General features: G+C 30.3%; 2 protein-coding genes across 3 annotated transcripts; both read left to right on the top strand.

The window, feature by feature from the left end:
- Positions 1-6,284: 6,284 nt before the first annotated feature.
- Positions 6,285-10,726, top strand: LOC137824419 (probable caffeine synthase MTL2). Its single transcript, XM_068630060.1, has 5 exons — positions 6,285-6,642; positions 9,046-9,167; positions 9,422-9,826; positions 9,940-10,191; positions 10,266-10,726. Exons 2-5 carry the CDS (start codon positions 9,093-9,095, stop codon positions 10,614-10,616), a joined length of 1,083 nt encoding a protein of 360 aa, XP_068486161.1. The 5' UTR covers positions 6,285-6,642; positions 9,046-9,092; the 3' UTR covers positions 10,617-10,726.
- Positions 10,727-13,737: 3,011 nt separating this feature from the next.
- On the top strand, positions 13,738-15,655 carry LOC137826883 (3,7-dimethylxanthine N-methyltransferase 1-like). 2 transcript variants are annotated; one of them, XM_068633040.1, is made up of 4 exons: positions 13,738-14,063; positions 14,147-14,551; positions 14,717-14,959; positions 15,043-15,655. In XM_068633040.1, the coding sequence occupies exons 1-4, from the start codon at positions 13,968-13,970 to the stop codon at positions 15,412-15,414; spliced, it is 1,116 nt and encodes a 371-aa protein (XP_068489141.1). In that variant the 5' UTR covers positions 13,738-13,967; the 3' UTR covers positions 15,415-15,655. The 2 variants fall into 2 exon arrangements, with proteins under 2 accessions (XP_068489141.1, XP_068489142.1); XM_068633041.1 differs by having other exon boundaries at positions 13,967-14,059.
- The last annotated feature ends 2,701 nt before the right edge of the window (positions 15,656-18,356 follow it).

The following is an 18,356-nucleotide window of genomic DNA, read 5'->3' as shown; positions in this document are numbered from 1 at the left end:
AAAATTAAAGAACCCTAATTTTAATTAATCCCAATTGAAGAACCCTAATTTTTAAAATTAGGGTTTATGGATCAACGCCATTAACGGCGTAAAACCTTTTGAACCCAAATGCAAGAAAGTGGCTGCTGCTGCGGCACGATGACTCATTGTGAGAGGGGTGGTTAACGACATCCCTACAGCTTAAGCAATTTTGCTTCACGAAAAAGAAGCAAATTTGATTTACTGTGCCTTAAGTTATCAATTTTATTAATATTATATTATAATATAATATAATAAAATGCATGAAAAGAATCCAATTAGTGAATTTATGTATGAATTATTCTCTGCCATCATGAAATGCATGAATTCTTTGCTGCACTCATATTAAAGTTTAATCAATTGTTACTTTTCTGTAATTTAGGTTATGTTATAATGTAATTAAATTTACATTTAAATTAAACTTTAATTAATTAATTAAAAGTGAGTAACGAAAAATTATTTTCTGTTTTATGTATAATGTTTTAATATAATTTTATTTGCATTAAATTAAAGTTTAATTAAAGTTTTAATGAAATTTTATTATGTTCATTAAATTAAAGTTTAATTAATTGATTGAAAGTGAGGAATGGAAAATTATTTTTCCGCTTTATGTATTAATTTTTTAAATTAAAATTTTGGAATTAATTGTATGATAGATTTGTAATCACCAAAGTGATCAAATCTTTATGTTTTATTTAATTCCAAATTATGGATGATGAAATTTTATTTCAATTAATGATATTATTTATGGAATTATTTGTATGATAGATTTGTAATCACCAAAGTGATCAAATCTTTATGTTTTATTTAATTCCAAATTATGGATGATGAAATTTTATTTCAATTAATGATATTATTTATGGAATTATTTGTATGATAGATTTGTAATCACCAAAGTGATCAAATCTTTATGTTTTATTTAATTCCAAATTATGGATGATGAAATTTTATTTCAATTAATGATATTATTTATGGAATTATTTGTATGATAGATTTGTAATCACCAAAGTGATCAAATCTTTAAGTTTTATTTAATTCCAGATTACTGATAAATTTTATTCCAATTACCTATAGAATGGATGCTAAATTATTTATATATATGGGTAAATGGAAATTCATTATTATAGGGCATTATGGATCACCCAAAGGTTGATTAGTTGTCCTTATAATTAATGGATATGATTGTTGGTAGTGAGTATGTGTTATTAGTTTTGCTTGTATATCCAAAGATAACAAGTGTTTCTAGTTAATGCATACATCTTGCCAAATAAAGTTAATACTATTAGCATCATTATGTTTTGTGTATTAATGAATCTCCCAAAGGAGAACATTAGTATACATAGAATGTTTTCTGAATTTGTATAGTATGATTAGTTTATGACTCAAAGTATTAATGTTAAGCATGTGTGATCAAGTATTGTTCCTGTATCTTTATGCGAATGAGCATAGCAAGTAATATTAAGTTTGCTCTTCCCAAAACTGATGGTGCAAAAGAATTTATGAAATTTGTGGAAGAGCGCTCCCAAACTACTGATAAGTCTCTTGTTGGGACATTAATGAGTATATTAACCACCATGAAATTTGATGGTTCTCGTACTATGCACGAACATGTCATTGAAATGACTAATATTGCGGCAAGACTTAAGTCTATTGGATCTGATACTCTTTATGATGGATTATATAGATTGAATCTCGATAAGCTATATGCTGAAACTCTTATGACCTCGCATCATAATGTTGGCACTAAACGAAGTTTGGTGAATGAATGTTCTGCTTTCTTGTGGCACAAACGTTTGGGACATATTTCCAAGGAAAGAATGGAGAGATTGGTAAAGTATGAAATACTTCCAAGTTTGGATTTTACTGATCTGAATGTATGTGTGGATTGTATTAAAGGCAAACAAACAAAACACACAAAGAAGGGAGCCACAAGAAGTACTCAGCTTCTTGAAATTATACACACTGATATATGTGGACCTTTTGATGCAAGTTCTTTCAATAAAGAAAGGTATTTTATCACCTTTATTGATGATTTTTCACGTTATGGTTATGTTTATTTACTGCATGAAAAATTGCAAGTGGTGAATGCCTTGGAAGTTTATATAAATGAAGTGGAAAGGCAATTAGATAGAAAGGTGGAAATTTTCAGGTCAGATAGAGGTGGTGAATATTATGGAAAGTATGATGAAAGTGGACAACACCCTGGTCTGTTTGCTAAGTTCCTTGAGAGACGTGGTATTTGTGCTCAATACACAATGTCAGGTACACCACAACAAAATGGTGTTTCAGAAAGGCGTAATCGAACCTTAATGGATATGGTTAGGAGCATGTTAAGTAAGTTAACTGTACCTGTTTCATTGTGGATGTATGCTTTAAAAACTGTCATGTATCTGTTGAACAGGGTTCCTAGTAAGGCAGTTCAAAAGACACCTTTTGAATTGTGGACAGGAAGGAAACCCAGTTTGAGACACCTGCATGTTTGGGGATGTCAGGCAGAAGTCAGAATATACAATCCGCAAGAGAAGAAATTGGATGCAAGAACAATCAGTGGATATTTCATTGGTTATCCAGCAAAGTCAAAAGGGTATATGTTTTACTGTCCTACCCATAACACAAGAATTGTTGAAACTGGAAATGCACGGTTCATTGAAAATGGTGAAACCAGTGGGAGTAATATTTCACAAAATGTGGAGATTAAGGAAGTTAGAGTACAAGTTCCTTTAACTAGTACCTTTACTTCAAGTATTGTTGTTCCTAATGTAGTTGAGTCACTCAACGATGAAGAAGAACAACAAATTAATGATCATGAAGAAAACAATGAACCTGTAGTAGAACAACCACAAGAAATAGTATTAAGAAGATCTCAAAGAGAAAGAAAGTCTGTTGTTTCGAATGATTATGTGGTTTATCTACAAGAGTCAGAAAATGACTTAAGTATTGATAATGATCCAGTTTCATTTTCAGACGCCGTCAATGATGATAATTCTGATAAGTGGTTAGATGCCATGAAATATGAGCTTAAATCAAAGGCACAGAATGATGTATGGGACCTTATAGAATTGCCAGAAGGATGCAAGAGAGTCGGGTGTAAATGGGTCTTTAAGACTAAACGTGACTCTCATGACAATATCGAACATTACAAGGCCCGACTTGTTGCCAAAGGTTTTACTCAAAAGGATGGCATTGATTATAAGGAGACATTTTCACCTGTTTCTAAGAAAGATTCCTTTAGAATTATCATGGCATTAGTAGCTCATTATGATCTTGAGTTGCATCAGATGGATGTCAAAACTGCTTTTCTGAATGGGGATTTAGAAGAGGATTTTTATATGGACCAACCAGTGGGGTTCATTGAAGAAGGAAAGGAACACATGGTGTGTAAACTTAAGAAATCAATATACGGGCTTAAACAGGCTTCTAGGCAATGATATCTTAAGTTCAATAATACTATTGTGTCCTTTGGGTTTAAGGAAAACATTGTTGATCGGTGTATATACCTGAAGATCTGTGGGAGCAAGTTTATATTCCTGATTCTATATGTTGATGATATCTTGCTTGCAACTAATGATCTTGGTCTATTAAGTGAGACTAAGAAGTTTCTCTCTAATAACTTTGAGATGAAAGATATGGGCGAGGCATACTATGTGATAGGAATTGAAATATTCCGTGACAGATCACAAAGACTGTGTTAGGTTTGTCTCAGAAAGCATATATTAATAAAGTTTTAGAGAGATTCAAAATGGATAAATGTTCGACATCTCCTGTTCCAATACAGAAAGGAGACAAATTTAGTCTCATGCAATGTCGAAAGAATGACTTGGAACGGAAACAGATGGAGAATATACCTTATGCATCTATTGTTGGGAGTTTAATGTATGCTCAAACTTGTACACGACCAGATATTAGTTTTGCAGTTCGTATGCTTGGTAGATACCAGAGTAATCCAGGATTGGATCATTGGAAAGCTGCAAAGAAAGTTTTAAGATACTTGCAAGGAACGAAGGATCACATGCTTACTTATAAAAGATCTGATCATCTTGAGGTGATTGGATATACAGATTCAGATTTTGCTGGCTGTGTGGATACACGAAAGTCTACATTTGGTTATGTGTATCTTTTAGCCAGAGGAGCGATTTCATGGAAAAGTGCGAAGCAGTCAGTCATTGCTGCGTCCACTATGGAAGCTGAATTTGTGGCATGCTTTGAGGCCACAGTTCAGGCTAATTGGTTGCGGAATTTTATTTCAGGACTTGGAATTGTTGACAGTATTGCCAAACCGCTGAAAATTTATTGTGATAACTCCGCAGCAGTCTTCTTTTCTAAAAACGACAAGTATTCCAAAGGTGCTAAACATATGGAATTGAAATACTTTGCCGTTAAAGAAGAAGTTCAGAAACATAAAGTGTCAATAGAACATATTAGCACTGATCTTATGATTGCTGACCCTTTAACAAAAGGGTTACCGCCCAAAACATTTACTGGTCATGTTGTAAATATGGGCATTATGTCTACTAGTGAATTATGAATGTTGTTAATGCTTATTTGACACTCTGAGCTCATTGATAAATAAAATTTCTGAAATTTATGTTGTTTTCTACTTTATGTATATGCATGCAAATTATGTTATTATGGTGTGGAAAACAAATTATGTTGTTATTGATGACAATGACATTATGTTTGAACCTATTATGAATTTCTCACTATAAAGTCATATTAAGGAGAAAGAATGATACAGGAGATGTGTTGATTCAAATGACATGTAACCGCCATGACTCTTATTATTTATGTATTCTTGATTATGAATAATGATAGAACCAATTTATGTAAGGCCTTTTAAATGCGCATTTATGTCATTATTAAATCATGAAAGTATTATAACTCATATGAGTCAAGTGGGAGAATGTAAGAAATTATGTATATTAATTTCTATAAAGTGACTCACATGACTTAGAGTTTGGGCTTTGGGCCCAAATATGATTTAATAATAATAATAGAATTAAAGGCCCATTGGTTAATTTGAGAAATATATATCTGATGATATACCTAATGGAAAACCTACATCTGATGGAGATTGGGTACTAAAGGCTATAGGGTTCTGTCTCTGCAAATAATAGTTGTCTCACTGTTAACCATCACGAAAGTGTGTGACAAGTACGGAATTGCTAAGAGATAGATTGGGATAAAGGAGATAAAGTAACTGCTCAATTAGGATCACTCATGGATCAAGGTAAGTGCCTATTCCTTCTTCATTGTATGTTTTGTGTGAGAATCATGATATGATAAGATCTATTTGTGAACATAATTGCATGTGTTCAATTTGGTAACCGCTCAACTACTCCTTATAAGGGAGTGGATGTAACTAGTGAAAACTACTCATTCGTAAGAAAGTGGATGTAAATGGTGACGGTGAAAACTACGGAAGAAAGTGGTAACCGCTCAGTAATAATCAAATTGTTCACGTTTGGCCACTACTCGCATCTCCTAATATTTATTTCTCTCTCATAAAACAAACACTCCCTCTCATTATGCAATTAATTTTCAAAATAAATTATCTCTTTCAATTCAAACGGTTGCTCCCTTTATTTCAAATATTTTATTAAATTTATTTCTCTCTCATACAAAAGACACTCTCTCATTATGCAATTAATTTTCAAAATAAATTATCTCTTTCAATTCATAATCACTCCTCCACCTCTCTTTCAATTCATAATCGTTCCTCCACCTCTCTTTCAATTCATTTCTCCACATCTCTTTCAATTCAAAACCGCTTTCAAAACCGCATTTTCACCTCTCTTTCAATTCAAAACCGCCCCCACTACGTATACCAAATATGGTAGAAAAAATAAGAAAGGACACAATGACCATAATACAATAATAAAATTAAATATTAATATAAGGATAAAATGAGAAAAAAATTAAGAGAAGTTAAAAGAAAATAAGAAATGACACAATGACAATAATACAATAATAAAATTAAATATTAATATAAGGATAGAATAGAAAAAAAAATTAAGAGCAATTAAGAGGGGAAACCCCTTTATATATAGGTATAGATTATATCACATTTTTCAAATCAATTAATTAAAAAAATGATAAAAAAAAGATATGCTTTAATTTGTGTAACTTTTTACATTGAGTGTGAGTAATCGACCTAGAAAATGTTATTTTAGGTTGGTTAGTATATCACCCAACATTAAAGAAAATAGTTTTTATATGGGTTTTCCCAACCATGAATATAAATAATTTTTTTAACATAGCGGTTACCCACTTTTTGTTTAGTCTTTTGTTGGTGTTGTTTTGTTGCCTTTGAGGTTAACGTACATGTGTCCTCTCTCCCTATCATTGCTGCACCTTCACAACGTTCTTCTTCCTCAATATGCAACCCTGCACCTCTGATCATCCCTGTTGCGCCACCGCAAGTTATGCCACAACCTAACATCGCTGCCACTTTCCGCCGTGCAACCACCATCACTCCCGTTTGTGTTCCAACAAGGTATTAAAGAATTTGCTAACCCTTATTGGAAGGAGAGTGTGATAGAATGAGATAAGATAAGGTATGAAACAACTCGTTGCCACTTGTTTTCCCTAAAGTCACCATCTTCTCCAAAGAAATCAAACACAGAGGTGAGTGCAATCTTGATAACAAGCTTCTTTAGTTTCATGCCATTTTCATCATCTTCAATTTCAAGTTTTTAGTGATGAATTTCTAGAAAATTAAGAGAATTTAAATTCACCTATTAACTTGATGAATCATCTTGCACCTTCTACAAGTTCTATGATCATCCCATTGACTCGTTATTATTTCCACTTTTACTTTATAATTTTCTAATTACTTATATTAATTGTGTTTAATGGTACATTTTAATTGAAGATGTGAATTAAACGGTTGATATAACATTTAATTTTATTTTAAAAATATTGTTTATAGTGTGTTCTTTAAAATTTAAAAGATGACAACTTTGATTATTTTTTCTCTTACAAAAAGTTGGATATGTCACTTTGATTATTTTTTTTTAATAAGATTCTATGTTAAAAATAACTTTAATTTGATTAATTATATGTTAAAGATATGGATCAGAAAATCATGAAATATAAACTAATTTTAGAGTGATTGAATTAGATACCATTTTAGAAACTTAAAAAAACTTTTGGTTTCTAAATTAGTTTCTATTATTGTTAAATGGTTTCTAAATTAGTTTCTATTATTGTTAAATGGTTTCTAAATTAATAACTAATTAGCTATCAAAGTTTGTTGTTACCAAATTTATAATTTAAATAATTGGGAGTTAAAACCTTGGTAACTAATTAGATACCAATTTAGAAACTATTTAACAATAATAGAAACTAATTTAGAAACCAAATTATTTTTAGTCTATAAAGTGGTATCTAATTTAGACACGCAACTAATTATTTTTGTTTTTAAAATTGATTTCTATTTCATGATTTTTTTTTGTAGTGGATGAGGGAGATTTTTTTTTAAAACAAATGTGTTAAAATTGTGCAAAAAAAGATAATTTTCATTTTTTTAAAGGAAGTGATGCATAACATATAGAACTTTCAATTATTTTATTTGTAAACTGAATTCATGCATGACAATTGTTTTATTTGGTGAAATCATAAATAAACGAGAAACACAACTTGTAATTATTTTATTTTTATACCCAAGTATTACGTATAATTTCATGAATTAGTAAATAAGAAAGAAAGTCACATCACTCAGTTTTTTTTATAAAAAAAAATTAATTAAAAGAAACATTTTAGGAGCGTTTCAACTCTTATACAAGTACTTTTAAATAATTAATATTTTTTAAAATTAAAAAAGGTATATAATAATAATTTTAAAAATATTTAAAATTACACGAAGTAAATAAGAATGTTGTGAAAATTTGTATTTTATAGATAAATAATATTAAAAAAATTAAAATTAAAATTTGTTTTGATAAAAAACAAAGTTACCATAAAAATATTTTTGTTGTTTAAAAAAAATAAATTATGTTCGTGAATTAACAATTTAATTATATCATAGATTACTTTGACTCATAAATAATCATTTTTGTAATTTTTTTACATTTGTCCATTTATGTAGTTTTCAAAGTGAATTGCACCATTTTGTTAAATTTTTCTGAAATATGAGACTTCATATTCTCATTTTCACTTCCTCATTGGTGGTGGTGAAGGTGTAGCTAGTGGTGTTGGATAGGGCCAGGCAAAAAAATCCGCTTTTGTTAATTTGCTCTATTTCTGGAGTGCTCCAATCCATTGAAAATTCATTTATTTAAATCCAGTTTTTAGTTTGATCCACATTTTATTATATTTTCAGAACAAATATCCATTTTGTTTATAAGATCTTAAAAATTAAAAAATCCAAATTTCCAATCCAAATTTTTGAAATTAATCTTTCTTTATTACCTCTACCCAAACCATCTTTCTATACTTTATCTCATTTGTTGTTTTCTCTCTTTTTCGCACCTCTTATTATTCATTTTTTTAAAATTTTAGGTAAGTATATTTTAATGTTAAGAATTTATATATTATGTTATCTTTAATTTTTTTTAGTTTTATTAAATTATAACTTTATTATATTTTCTTAATATTTATATAATATTTTAACTTTTTTATATATTATTATATTAATATTATGTTAATTTTTTAAGAAAACATGAATTTTGATTTAAAATACAATTTATTTATTTATTTATTTATAAAAATATGAATTTTTATTTAAAATATATGGATTTGGATATCCAAATTATTTTTATTAAAAATATAGATTTGGATTATAAATTTTTTGGATTATAAATTTGATCCAAATATTTAAATTATAAATCTCATCCAAAGATTTAGATTCGATTTGGATTGAATTACCCAAAATATGACCAATTTGGAGGCTTAGGTGGTACATGATCTGTCAGGTATCTGAACATCTGCATGTGAAAACATTGGAAATTACGCATGTGTCCAGTTAAATTTCTTTAGTTTATAAAAGGTGCCCGAAGCCAATATTGAAATACCATATTTGATGACTAGGTGGTGATTGATCTTTGGATCTTCATTTGGTATTTGGTGCTTCATCAATGGAAAGACCACTTTTGCTTCACATGAATGGTGGTGAAGGAGAAAGGAGTTACGCAAACAACTCCTCAGTACAAGTATTATCCATATCTTCACAATCTCTTTCAGTACTCCTATTCACAACATCCATACTCAGATACAGAAAGGAGTTTTGATACTTTTAGCCATCTTGCATTCTATGAATAGATATTCTAAAGATTCTACACTACTGTTGCACATCACACACTGGTCATTGCCTATGTTCTCCCTATAAACAGCTTTATATAGGTGTGACAGACATTCTATTTTAGTTTTTCCTTCTATATTGATCTACCTTTCATTTTCATTACAGAGAAAAATAATGCTTAGAGCCAAAGCCACACTTGAAGAAACTATAACGAGACTATATTGTCATTCTTCTCCAAACTGCATGAAAGTGGCAGACTTGGGTTGTTCTGTGGGACCAAATACTCTTGGTGTAATGTCAAATATTATTGACCTTGTTGATGCTGCATGCGTTCGCTTGAATAGTGAACCCCCCACATTCCAATTTTATCTCAATGATTTATTTGGAAACGATTTCAATACCATCTTCAAGTCACTTCCTGATTTCTATACCAAATTGATGCAAGATAAGGGTCACAAGTTTGGTTCATGCTTTGTTAATGCCACTCCTGGATCCTTCTATGGGAGACTCTTCCCCACTAATTCCATAGACCTGTTTCATTCTGCCAGTTCTCTGCACTGGCTCTCTCAGGTCAAGTAAACTAACTCTTTCTCCTTTTCTCAGTTCATGTTGTGGTCAAGAAAATTAAATGTGTTTGATTTTTATTTCTAGCTGATGATTAAGTGCCAAATTGTTATGTATAGGATCCATTTTTGGGGTTGAGTAATGAGGCACTTAACAAGGGAAACTGTCACCTGGATAGTAGAAGCCCTCCATCAGTATACACAACATACCTTAAGCAGTTCCAAAAAGACTTTGAATTGTTTCTGAAATCAAGATGGGAGGAACTTGTGGCTGGAGGAGCAATGGTCTTGGTGTTACTTACCAAAACTGAAACTCCCAGAAGAAGCATTTGGGAAGCAATTAGTCTAACTCTTACAGACATGCTCTTGGAGGTAAATACTATAACCTTCTATTATTAATAACAGTGGTTGTCTCTTGAAATTAATCAACATAACACAATCTGCAGGGTTTGATAGAAGAAGAAAAATTGGACTCCTTTAACATACCAATCTATGAACCAACAATTGAGGAAATAAGACACGTGATTCGAGAAGAAGGCTCGTTCTTTATTCAAGAATTAGAAACTGTGATCGTGCCTTGGGATGAGGGAAGAAATGAAGACGATGATGAAAATGTAAGAGCCCAATTCATAGTGAGGTACACAAGAGCTGTAATGGAACCTCTCTTATCCGCTAACTTTGGTGCAAAAGTTATGAATGAGTTCTTCATTAGGTTTCAAAAGAAAATTGTGCAACTCATGCAGGTGGAGAAATTAGAGTATGCTAATTTGGTGATATCTCTTACAAAAATTACTTAAAGAGGTGTTGATCAATTGAAAAGCTTAACAACTAGTTATTTTGTAAATTTATGAAGATTTTGTATCATCCATAAATATTTTGTATCAATTTTTTTTTGTCTTTTTTTCAATTCTAACTGTTCTTCCTGAAGATTCGTGAGGGTAAGATATCTATAACGACGCCAAATTAGAAGAGATATATTTAATTATTTAGTTCATAATTTAAACAATCATTATCTTTTATTATAAACTCTCCTCTTTTCTATTGGATCTTCAACTATCCCTTAATTATATTTTATATGTTTTAATCAAAATTAATCTATTTAATCTGTAATTTTAACGTGACAGTCGTTTTGATCGAAAGACCCTCTCAGATTCTGGTGGCACACATCTTGTTGTAGTGATTCAACATAAGCACTTTGATAAACCTGATCTCTGACTTGAAACAATCTCCAGCCGTTAGATTAAATCGGTAGTTGTTAAGAAGTAGAAGATGCTACACTACACCAGTTCAAGATTAAGATATGTATGAGTTTGGTGTGTGCCACAAATCTTTAAAAATGATTTTCAGTACACAATTCTGCAGAAAAAGATCCGTATCATGAGTGACACAGATCTTTAAAAATGATTTATAGTATAATTCTGTAGAATAAGATCTGTATCAGTTTGGTGTGTGCCACAAATCTTTGAAAATGATTTCTAATACATAGTTCTGTAGAATGCAGCATCAATTGTTTTTCTCTTTCTTACTTCAATTCTTCAAGTATTGAAAAGTAATTTTTTTTAGTATTTGGAAAGATCTTATTTCATCGATTCTCGTGAATAAACTTATTTTTTACTCTTGTTTACTTTCCTTATTGCAACAATCTTTCGGTGCAAGTGCAAATGATTTCTGATATATAAATGAGTGAAAGTAAAATAAACATTATTGGTGGAGGTGAGAAGAAACATATATTCTTTTCATTTATTTTTGTTTGTTAGTATTTTAATATTGCTGGTGTTGTCAGAGGAAAAAAAATATAGTTGTTCTTGGAAAATACAACGGTTAATTAGAGACTCGAAGATATTATCACTGTTAAATGGTTAATAGATAAAAATAACATGTATTATTGTGTTAAATGATTTTTTTTTATCGATAATAATCTATTAAATTAAATCGATTCAATTAAGGATGGTCCAATCCTTATACAGATAATAAAAGATAAAAGTTTTTTTTCATCTTTGTATCTAAAATTCACTGATTAATCTTCTACTTTCTTTCCAATATTAATAACTATAACCGAAGAAAAATTGTGTACTCTCCTCTATATACTATTAGTTGAAAAGATTTATGATAATTCCAAGAGATAAGAATGATGATAGAGAATGATTATGTATATTTATTCTTATTCCTTAAGAACGAGATGATCGAAACAAAATGTATAAGAGAATTAGAAGATTAAGAAGAAGTTGGTCAACGGATCACAAACACTCCATAATAACGAATCTAATTAGGATATATCTCCAAAGGAAACTCTGACGTTTTTGTTTGTCATGATCTGACCACTAAAATTTTGTTAGAAGGTTGAATCATACTTCCGGGACAGTGGAAGAAGTCTATCGACACTCCTTTATTGATTGATGGATAATGGATGTCCAGTTGCTCGGAAAATGATTAAGCATAGATGGAATGACAGATTCCAATGAATACATCGATGTTTACATGATATAGATAAGCATATACATTATGGACGATACCGTCATGTGTCGAGCATTCCCAATATTCTTGAAGGCATGAGCCCTCGATTGATTGATTTAAGACATTTATATCCAAGTTTGGGATGCAATTCGCGACAAGTAAATGTCACCACCTCACCTCAATAACCCTTGTAAATATTCACCAAGAGAATTATGGAAAGGTTTGAGAAGATAACTTTAAATATTCTAAACCTTAGTCTTGATGTGGTTTTGCACCACATGGAACAGCCTTAAGGTCGAGACTTTTCACCGACAGCCTATGCAAGAAGTCAGTCATTGACTTGGATGGGTCGAGATGGTCCCAAAAAAGAAAGAGGCCGAGAAGTAAGACCGACATCAAAACGATACCAAGAGAGAAAATTAGGGGAAGAAAAAAGAAAAACTGAAAAGGAGGAGGTCGACAAGATACAATTCAAAGGAGAAGCCTAGAGCCTTTCTTCAAAGAATAAGTGTCTTAACGACTCTTCTTCCACACCACACAGGGGACACCGATCACTCATCAAAGGTATACCATGTCTCAAAAGATTGTCCTTAGTGGGAATGACACTACATAGGACCCTCCAAGCCATAAATTGTGCCGAAGGTAAAGTTTTTAGAGTCCAGAAATCCTCGAATAGTTCCTCAACCATTAGAGACTCCTCCCCCATGAGAATATTATAGGCTGCCTTCACATAATATTATTATTTTAATTGCAGTTAGGATTTGAACTCAGGACCAAGTACAGAGTATCAACCTAACCACTGGAACAAATGATCATTCTTGAAATATAAGGATTGTAGTATCGTCTTATTTTCTTACAAACAAGAAAAGACCTTTGTAATTTATACACTGTTGAAACTCAGATTAGAGGGACGAATATTTTGATAATTTTAGAGAGTGTTTCTCTACTAGGGTTTTTCCCTGTATCTTGCGATCTTATCAAGAATCCACTAATTCTTGTGGCGATCATCTTTAGGCTTATCAAACTTTGTCTGTGACGCCTTCCTTTATCCAGGTTTTTATTGTTACTGTTTTGAATTTATTCCGTTCTGTAACCCTAAATTCCCAATTTTATTGTCATGTCTATTTGGATTCATATCAGATGATTTTGTTAGTCACCTTTTTTCACAGCTTAATAGACAAAATCTTCGAAACGATTTTATACACACACCCTACCAGTAAACTCTAAATCCTAAATCCTACCATTAAATTGTTTATACTCAAGTAAAAAAGAAATATACGATCAATTTTTATGTTCTGACTTAAATTTTTAACCTTATATGATGCATCAAGGTGAAAGTTGACTTGAATCCAAGCTTTTTATATTAATATGTGTGTGTGAGAAAGAGATAGACATATCATGGCTTCATTCGGTACATCAAATGGAAGATAACTATTAATATTCATTCAATAATAACTATTATATTAAACAATACTCTTTACCATAAAAGTGGGTAACTGGAACTGGGATACCCATTTGTGTTCCAATATAAGAGGAATGAGAAAGATTTCCTTTTGTTCTTTAAATATCAATTTTTATGTTTTTTGATGGGGAAGGGCGTAACCTTATCTGATGCATTGAATGTCGGAGTTGACTTGAATCCAAGTTTTTCTATATAAATATGTGTCCGTGAGAAAGAGATAGACACATAGATCATGGCTTCATCAGGTGCATCAGATAGAAGAGAACTATTGGTTCACATGAATGCTGGCAAGGGAGAGAGCAGTTATGCAAACAACAGCTCGCTGCAAGTAACCATCTTTTCTCTTCATGTTAATTTGTTTCCTTTTCTTCTATATTTCATCTAACTTTCATTTTAACTTAATTATTGCAGAAAAACCTAATTCTTAAAGCCAAACACATACTTGAAGAAACAATAACGAGACTATGTTCTTATTATCCTCCAAACTGCATGAAAGTGGCAGATTTAGGTTGCTCTGTAGGACCAAATGCACTTCTTTTAATATCAAATGTTATTAACATCGTTGATACTGTTTGCACTCGCTTAAACCATGAACTGCCAACATTCCAATTTTATCTCAATGATTTATTTGAAAATGATTTCAATACCACCTTCAAGTCACTTCCAGATTTTTATACAAAAGTGCTACAAGAGAAAAGATGCAGGTCTGGTTCATGCTTTATTAATGCCACACCTGGATCCTTCTATGGAAGACTCTTTCCCAGTAATTCCATAAACCTTTTTCATTCCTCCAACAGTCTACACTGGCTTTCTCAGGTTAGATGAGTTTACTATTTTCTTCTCATCATATTATACTATCTCATTGTGTTAGGTTTGTTTTTTGTTTCTATTTCTAACTCTCTCAGTTAAATCTCTAGTCCAATGGTTTTCTCTTTTCTCACTCAAATACTTGATTTTATTCATCTCATATTTTGGTTGTAGGATCCATTATTGGGGTCATCACTTAACAAGGGTCATTGTCATATAGTTAGCACAAGCCCTCCTGAGGTATACAAAGCTTACCTTACACAGTTTCAACAAGACTTCAAATTATTTCTGAAATTACGTTCGGAGGAACTTGTGTCTGGAGGAGCAATGGCCTTGTTGTTTCTTGGTAATCAAGAAAATCCTAGAATAACAGGTTGGGAATTAATTAGTCTAATACTCAATGAGATGTTCTTGGAGGTAAACAACAATTTTTGTATTAATTAAGGTGTCTCTTGAAACTAGTGTTACACTTTATATAAGAAGTGTCTATAAAAGTGCAGGGTTTGATTGAAGAAGAAAAAATGGACTCCTTCAACATACCAGTGTATGAACCTACAGTTGAAGAAATTAGACATGTGATTGAGGAAGAAGGGTCATTCTTCATTCAACAATTAGAGATTTTAGTCTTACCTTGGGATAAAGGCTTAAGTGAATGGAGTGATGATTCTTCTCTTGATGGAAGTATAAAAGCAGAACTAATGGCCAAGCATGTAAGAGCGATAATGGAGCCTCTATTGTCTACAAAGTTTGGTGAAGAAGTTATAACCGAAGTGTCGATGAGGTATCAGAAGAAAGTTGTGCAACTAATGCAGGTGGAGAAGGAGAAATTGGAGTTTGCTACTTTAATGATATCTCTGACAAAAAATGCTTGAAAAGGTGTTTCAATGGAAGATTTTCTCATCTAATAATAGCCAGTTATGTTTGTAGGGTTGTTAAAAGTTATTTGTTATTGCTGTGTGCAAACATTCTTATATTGCAACAGCGAAAACCGATTCTTTGTACACCCCTTGGAAAAGGTTCAAGAACACGGTTGTTTTATGGCTTTGTGATAAATCAGAAACCTGAAAAAATGCTTTGATTCATCATGAAATGAAAATTTTCTGATTTCTGAAACATTATGTTTCTGATACATGTGTTAACTTTACACGAATCGAACACGATCTTACCACCTAACTGGTATGGGCCACCTGTTTAACATAATTACAAAAAATAAACATACTGCAGAAGGTATGGGTCACTCCAACAGCTACAAAAGCATTAAAGATTATATATACTAGTGCTATACTAATGGAAACAGGTGCTGTGGTGCTGCTTCTGTATCCATTTTTCCTCTTCTGTTCAATTTTCATGACTATAAAAATATACATAAAAAAAAATATTATGAAAAAAAAAATATGAATAGATTAATGAACTCTTTTTTCTTCTCTTTTGATTTCAGTTTCTCATATTCTTCAAGTTTTTTTTTTCTTCCATTAATGATTTTGGGATCGGAGAGCGTGATGATGTTTACGTTAAGGCTATGATTCACTTGATGATAGATACAAAATAATGATGATTTTAACAAAGAATATAATTGTTTGAAATGGAGTGAAAAGAGATTAGAAATGAATGTTATTTTATTTGATATGTGAGATTTCAAGAGTATGTTATTTCTTTCTTTCATTATGTTGTTATCTTAAAATAAGAAATTAAGGAAGAAGTGAAGAAAGTTAATTTGCATGTAAAAATTGTCTCTTAACATTAATTTAAAAAATTAAAAAATAATTTTATTTTTTAAGTAATTCATATAAAGTAAAATAATTTTATTTTTAACTAATTCATATGAAATGACAAAATATTTCATTGTACTAATAAAATGAGATATATTGAATGATAATAGAATTAGAAAATTATTATATATACCAAAAAACGATTATAAAGAGGAATCATTTTTATATATAAATATAAATATATTATCAAAAAATATATAAATAAAAGAATGAGGGATTAGGGATTTCTAGCTTAAAAAAAACAATCATCCAAAGAGCAAGTATATATTTGTATATATAAGAAGAAAGATGTATATTTTAGTTTTTGTATTTTTAAATTGGTAAAGTTAGTCCTTCAAATAGTAAAAATATTGCTAAAATATAATATTCAATAACAATTTTTATTGTCAAAAAAATTAAAAGATAAACTAAATTTACATATATGAAATTATAAAATTAAGTTCATCAATTTAAAACTCAGACTAAAATCAAGTTTTGGTGTGTTGAAAATGAAAACAATTAAATTTTCAAATAAATGAAAGTAAGTGGAGTCAAAATATGCCTCTGTTCACTACAATTAAGAACAACTGTAGTTAGAAGTTAGTGAAACGGTGAGAAAATCAATATTTTCACTTAATCTTACTCATCTGCATATTTTAATGAATTTATTCCTATATAAATGGGTTATAAGAATGAGATATAAATCATTCTAACAAAAAAGAAGTTTATGAGTAATATATTACAACAATTACTTATGTATTTCAACTGGTAGATAAAAAAATTAATATTATATATATATATATATATATATATTATTTGGTGTTTATGTAAAAAGATATAAATATTTTGAGTAGTCATTTGAAAGCCATTTTACTTCTACATTCCACATGTACAAGATTTTGGATATACGTATCACTAAAGAAAATTCTATTTTTTTTGGTTTGGTAGAAAGTTTATTTCTCATAAAATATTTTTTATGGAATATTCCTTACATATATTTTTATAAGATGGATAGTTTTAAATTTTCCACAATAAGCAACCTAAATTTAACACGAAAGATGAAGATTTCAACTTCCAATTAGTGTCGATCGACATTATCAAATTCATTAAGCCTAATAGAAAATTAACAAACCTAAAAATACTAAATAATATGATCTTAATCATGATTCCAACATTAATCTAATCCAATAACAATGATCACATAATTATCATATAAATAGTTACAAATTTTGAAAAAATACGTCATCATCATACATTAATTATATCGAACACTGAATATCGATATCTCCCTAAAGCATAAGAATGTATTTCACATATACTAAAATTTGTGAAAAAAAAGAAGACAACAAACCAAAGAGAGAAGAAAGTCACGTAATATGAAGTAGAAAAAAATCAACAAAAAATAAAGTCATAGTTTCTTGAAAAATTAAATATTAAAGAAGCATGGACTAATATAATTTTTGAGGAGCTGGAGTTTGAAATATAAAGTAGAGTTTTATATTGAAAAAAATTTATGGGAAATTAAATTTTGCACGCATTACATTTTTTTAGCACTCCCATAATGTCATAAAAGTCATTCGAAACACGTAAAAAGTGGTTAATGTGGTGAACCCAATCCCTGGATTTCTTCATATGAACCCAGAGCCCTCATGCAATATTTGTTTATTATTCTACCAGCTTCACATCATCACTCTCTACATGCTCTTATAATCCTGTCACCCTTTTTTCTCACATTATTATTGCACCTACTACTTTCTTTAATTATATCACATTAATTATCTCCACAATGCCTCATTAACATTACTTCTACAATGTTAAGTTTGTAATCTCATAATACAAATTACTTAAAATACTTTAAGCTTAAATGGTATTATATAGTGTACATTTAACTTCATTCCATGCTAAACTAAGTTTCTATAACAAAATCATTCGTTTTAATATAGTAATTAAATCTTTGAAATGAGTTATTAAAGATATTCAGATATAATAAGTTATAAAAAAATTATATAAAAGATCAAAATATTATCTCAATCCAAATCTTAAACCAATAATTTTATGACTCTTCA

Source organism: Phaseolus vulgaris, chromosome 8 (genome assembly GCF_000499845.2).
Source record: "Phaseolus vulgaris cultivar G19833 chromosome 8, P. vulgaris v2.0, whole genome shotgun sequence".
In the NCBI taxonomy this organism is placed as follows: domain Eukaryota; kingdom Viridiplantae; phylum Streptophyta; class Magnoliopsida; order Fabales; family Fabaceae; genus Phaseolus; species Phaseolus vulgaris.
The sequence above is the reverse complement of the archived record's forward strand: the minus strand, read 5'-3'. Positions and strand labels throughout refer to the sequence as shown.

Excerpts from the sequence above, each read along its gene's own strand:
- LOC137826883 (XM_068633040.1), top strand. The coding sequence starts at position 13,968 with ATGGCTTCATCAGGTGCATCAGATAGAAGAGAACTATTGGTTCACATG. Across the intron at positions 14,064-14,146 it reads CAAACAACAGCTCGCTGCAA|AAAAACCTAATTCTTAAAGC; the intron begins GTAACCATCTTT and ends TAATTATTGCAG. Across the intron at positions 14,552-14,716 it reads GTCTACACTGGCTTTCTCAG|GATCCATTATTGGGGTCATC; the intron begins GTTAGATGAGTT and ends TTTTGGTTGTAG.
- LOC137824419 (XM_068630060.1), top strand. The coding sequence starts at position 9,093 with ATGGAAAGACCACTTTTGCTTCACATGAATGGTGGTGAAGGAGAAAGG. Across the intron at positions 9,168-9,421 it reads CAAACAACTCCTCAGTACAA|AGAAAAATAATGCTTAGAGC; the intron begins GTATTATCCATA and ends TTTTCATTACAG. Across the intron at positions 9,827-9,939 it reads CTCTGCACTGGCTCTCTCAG|GATCCATTTTTGGGGTTGAG; the intron begins GTCAAGTAAACT and ends TGTTATGTATAG.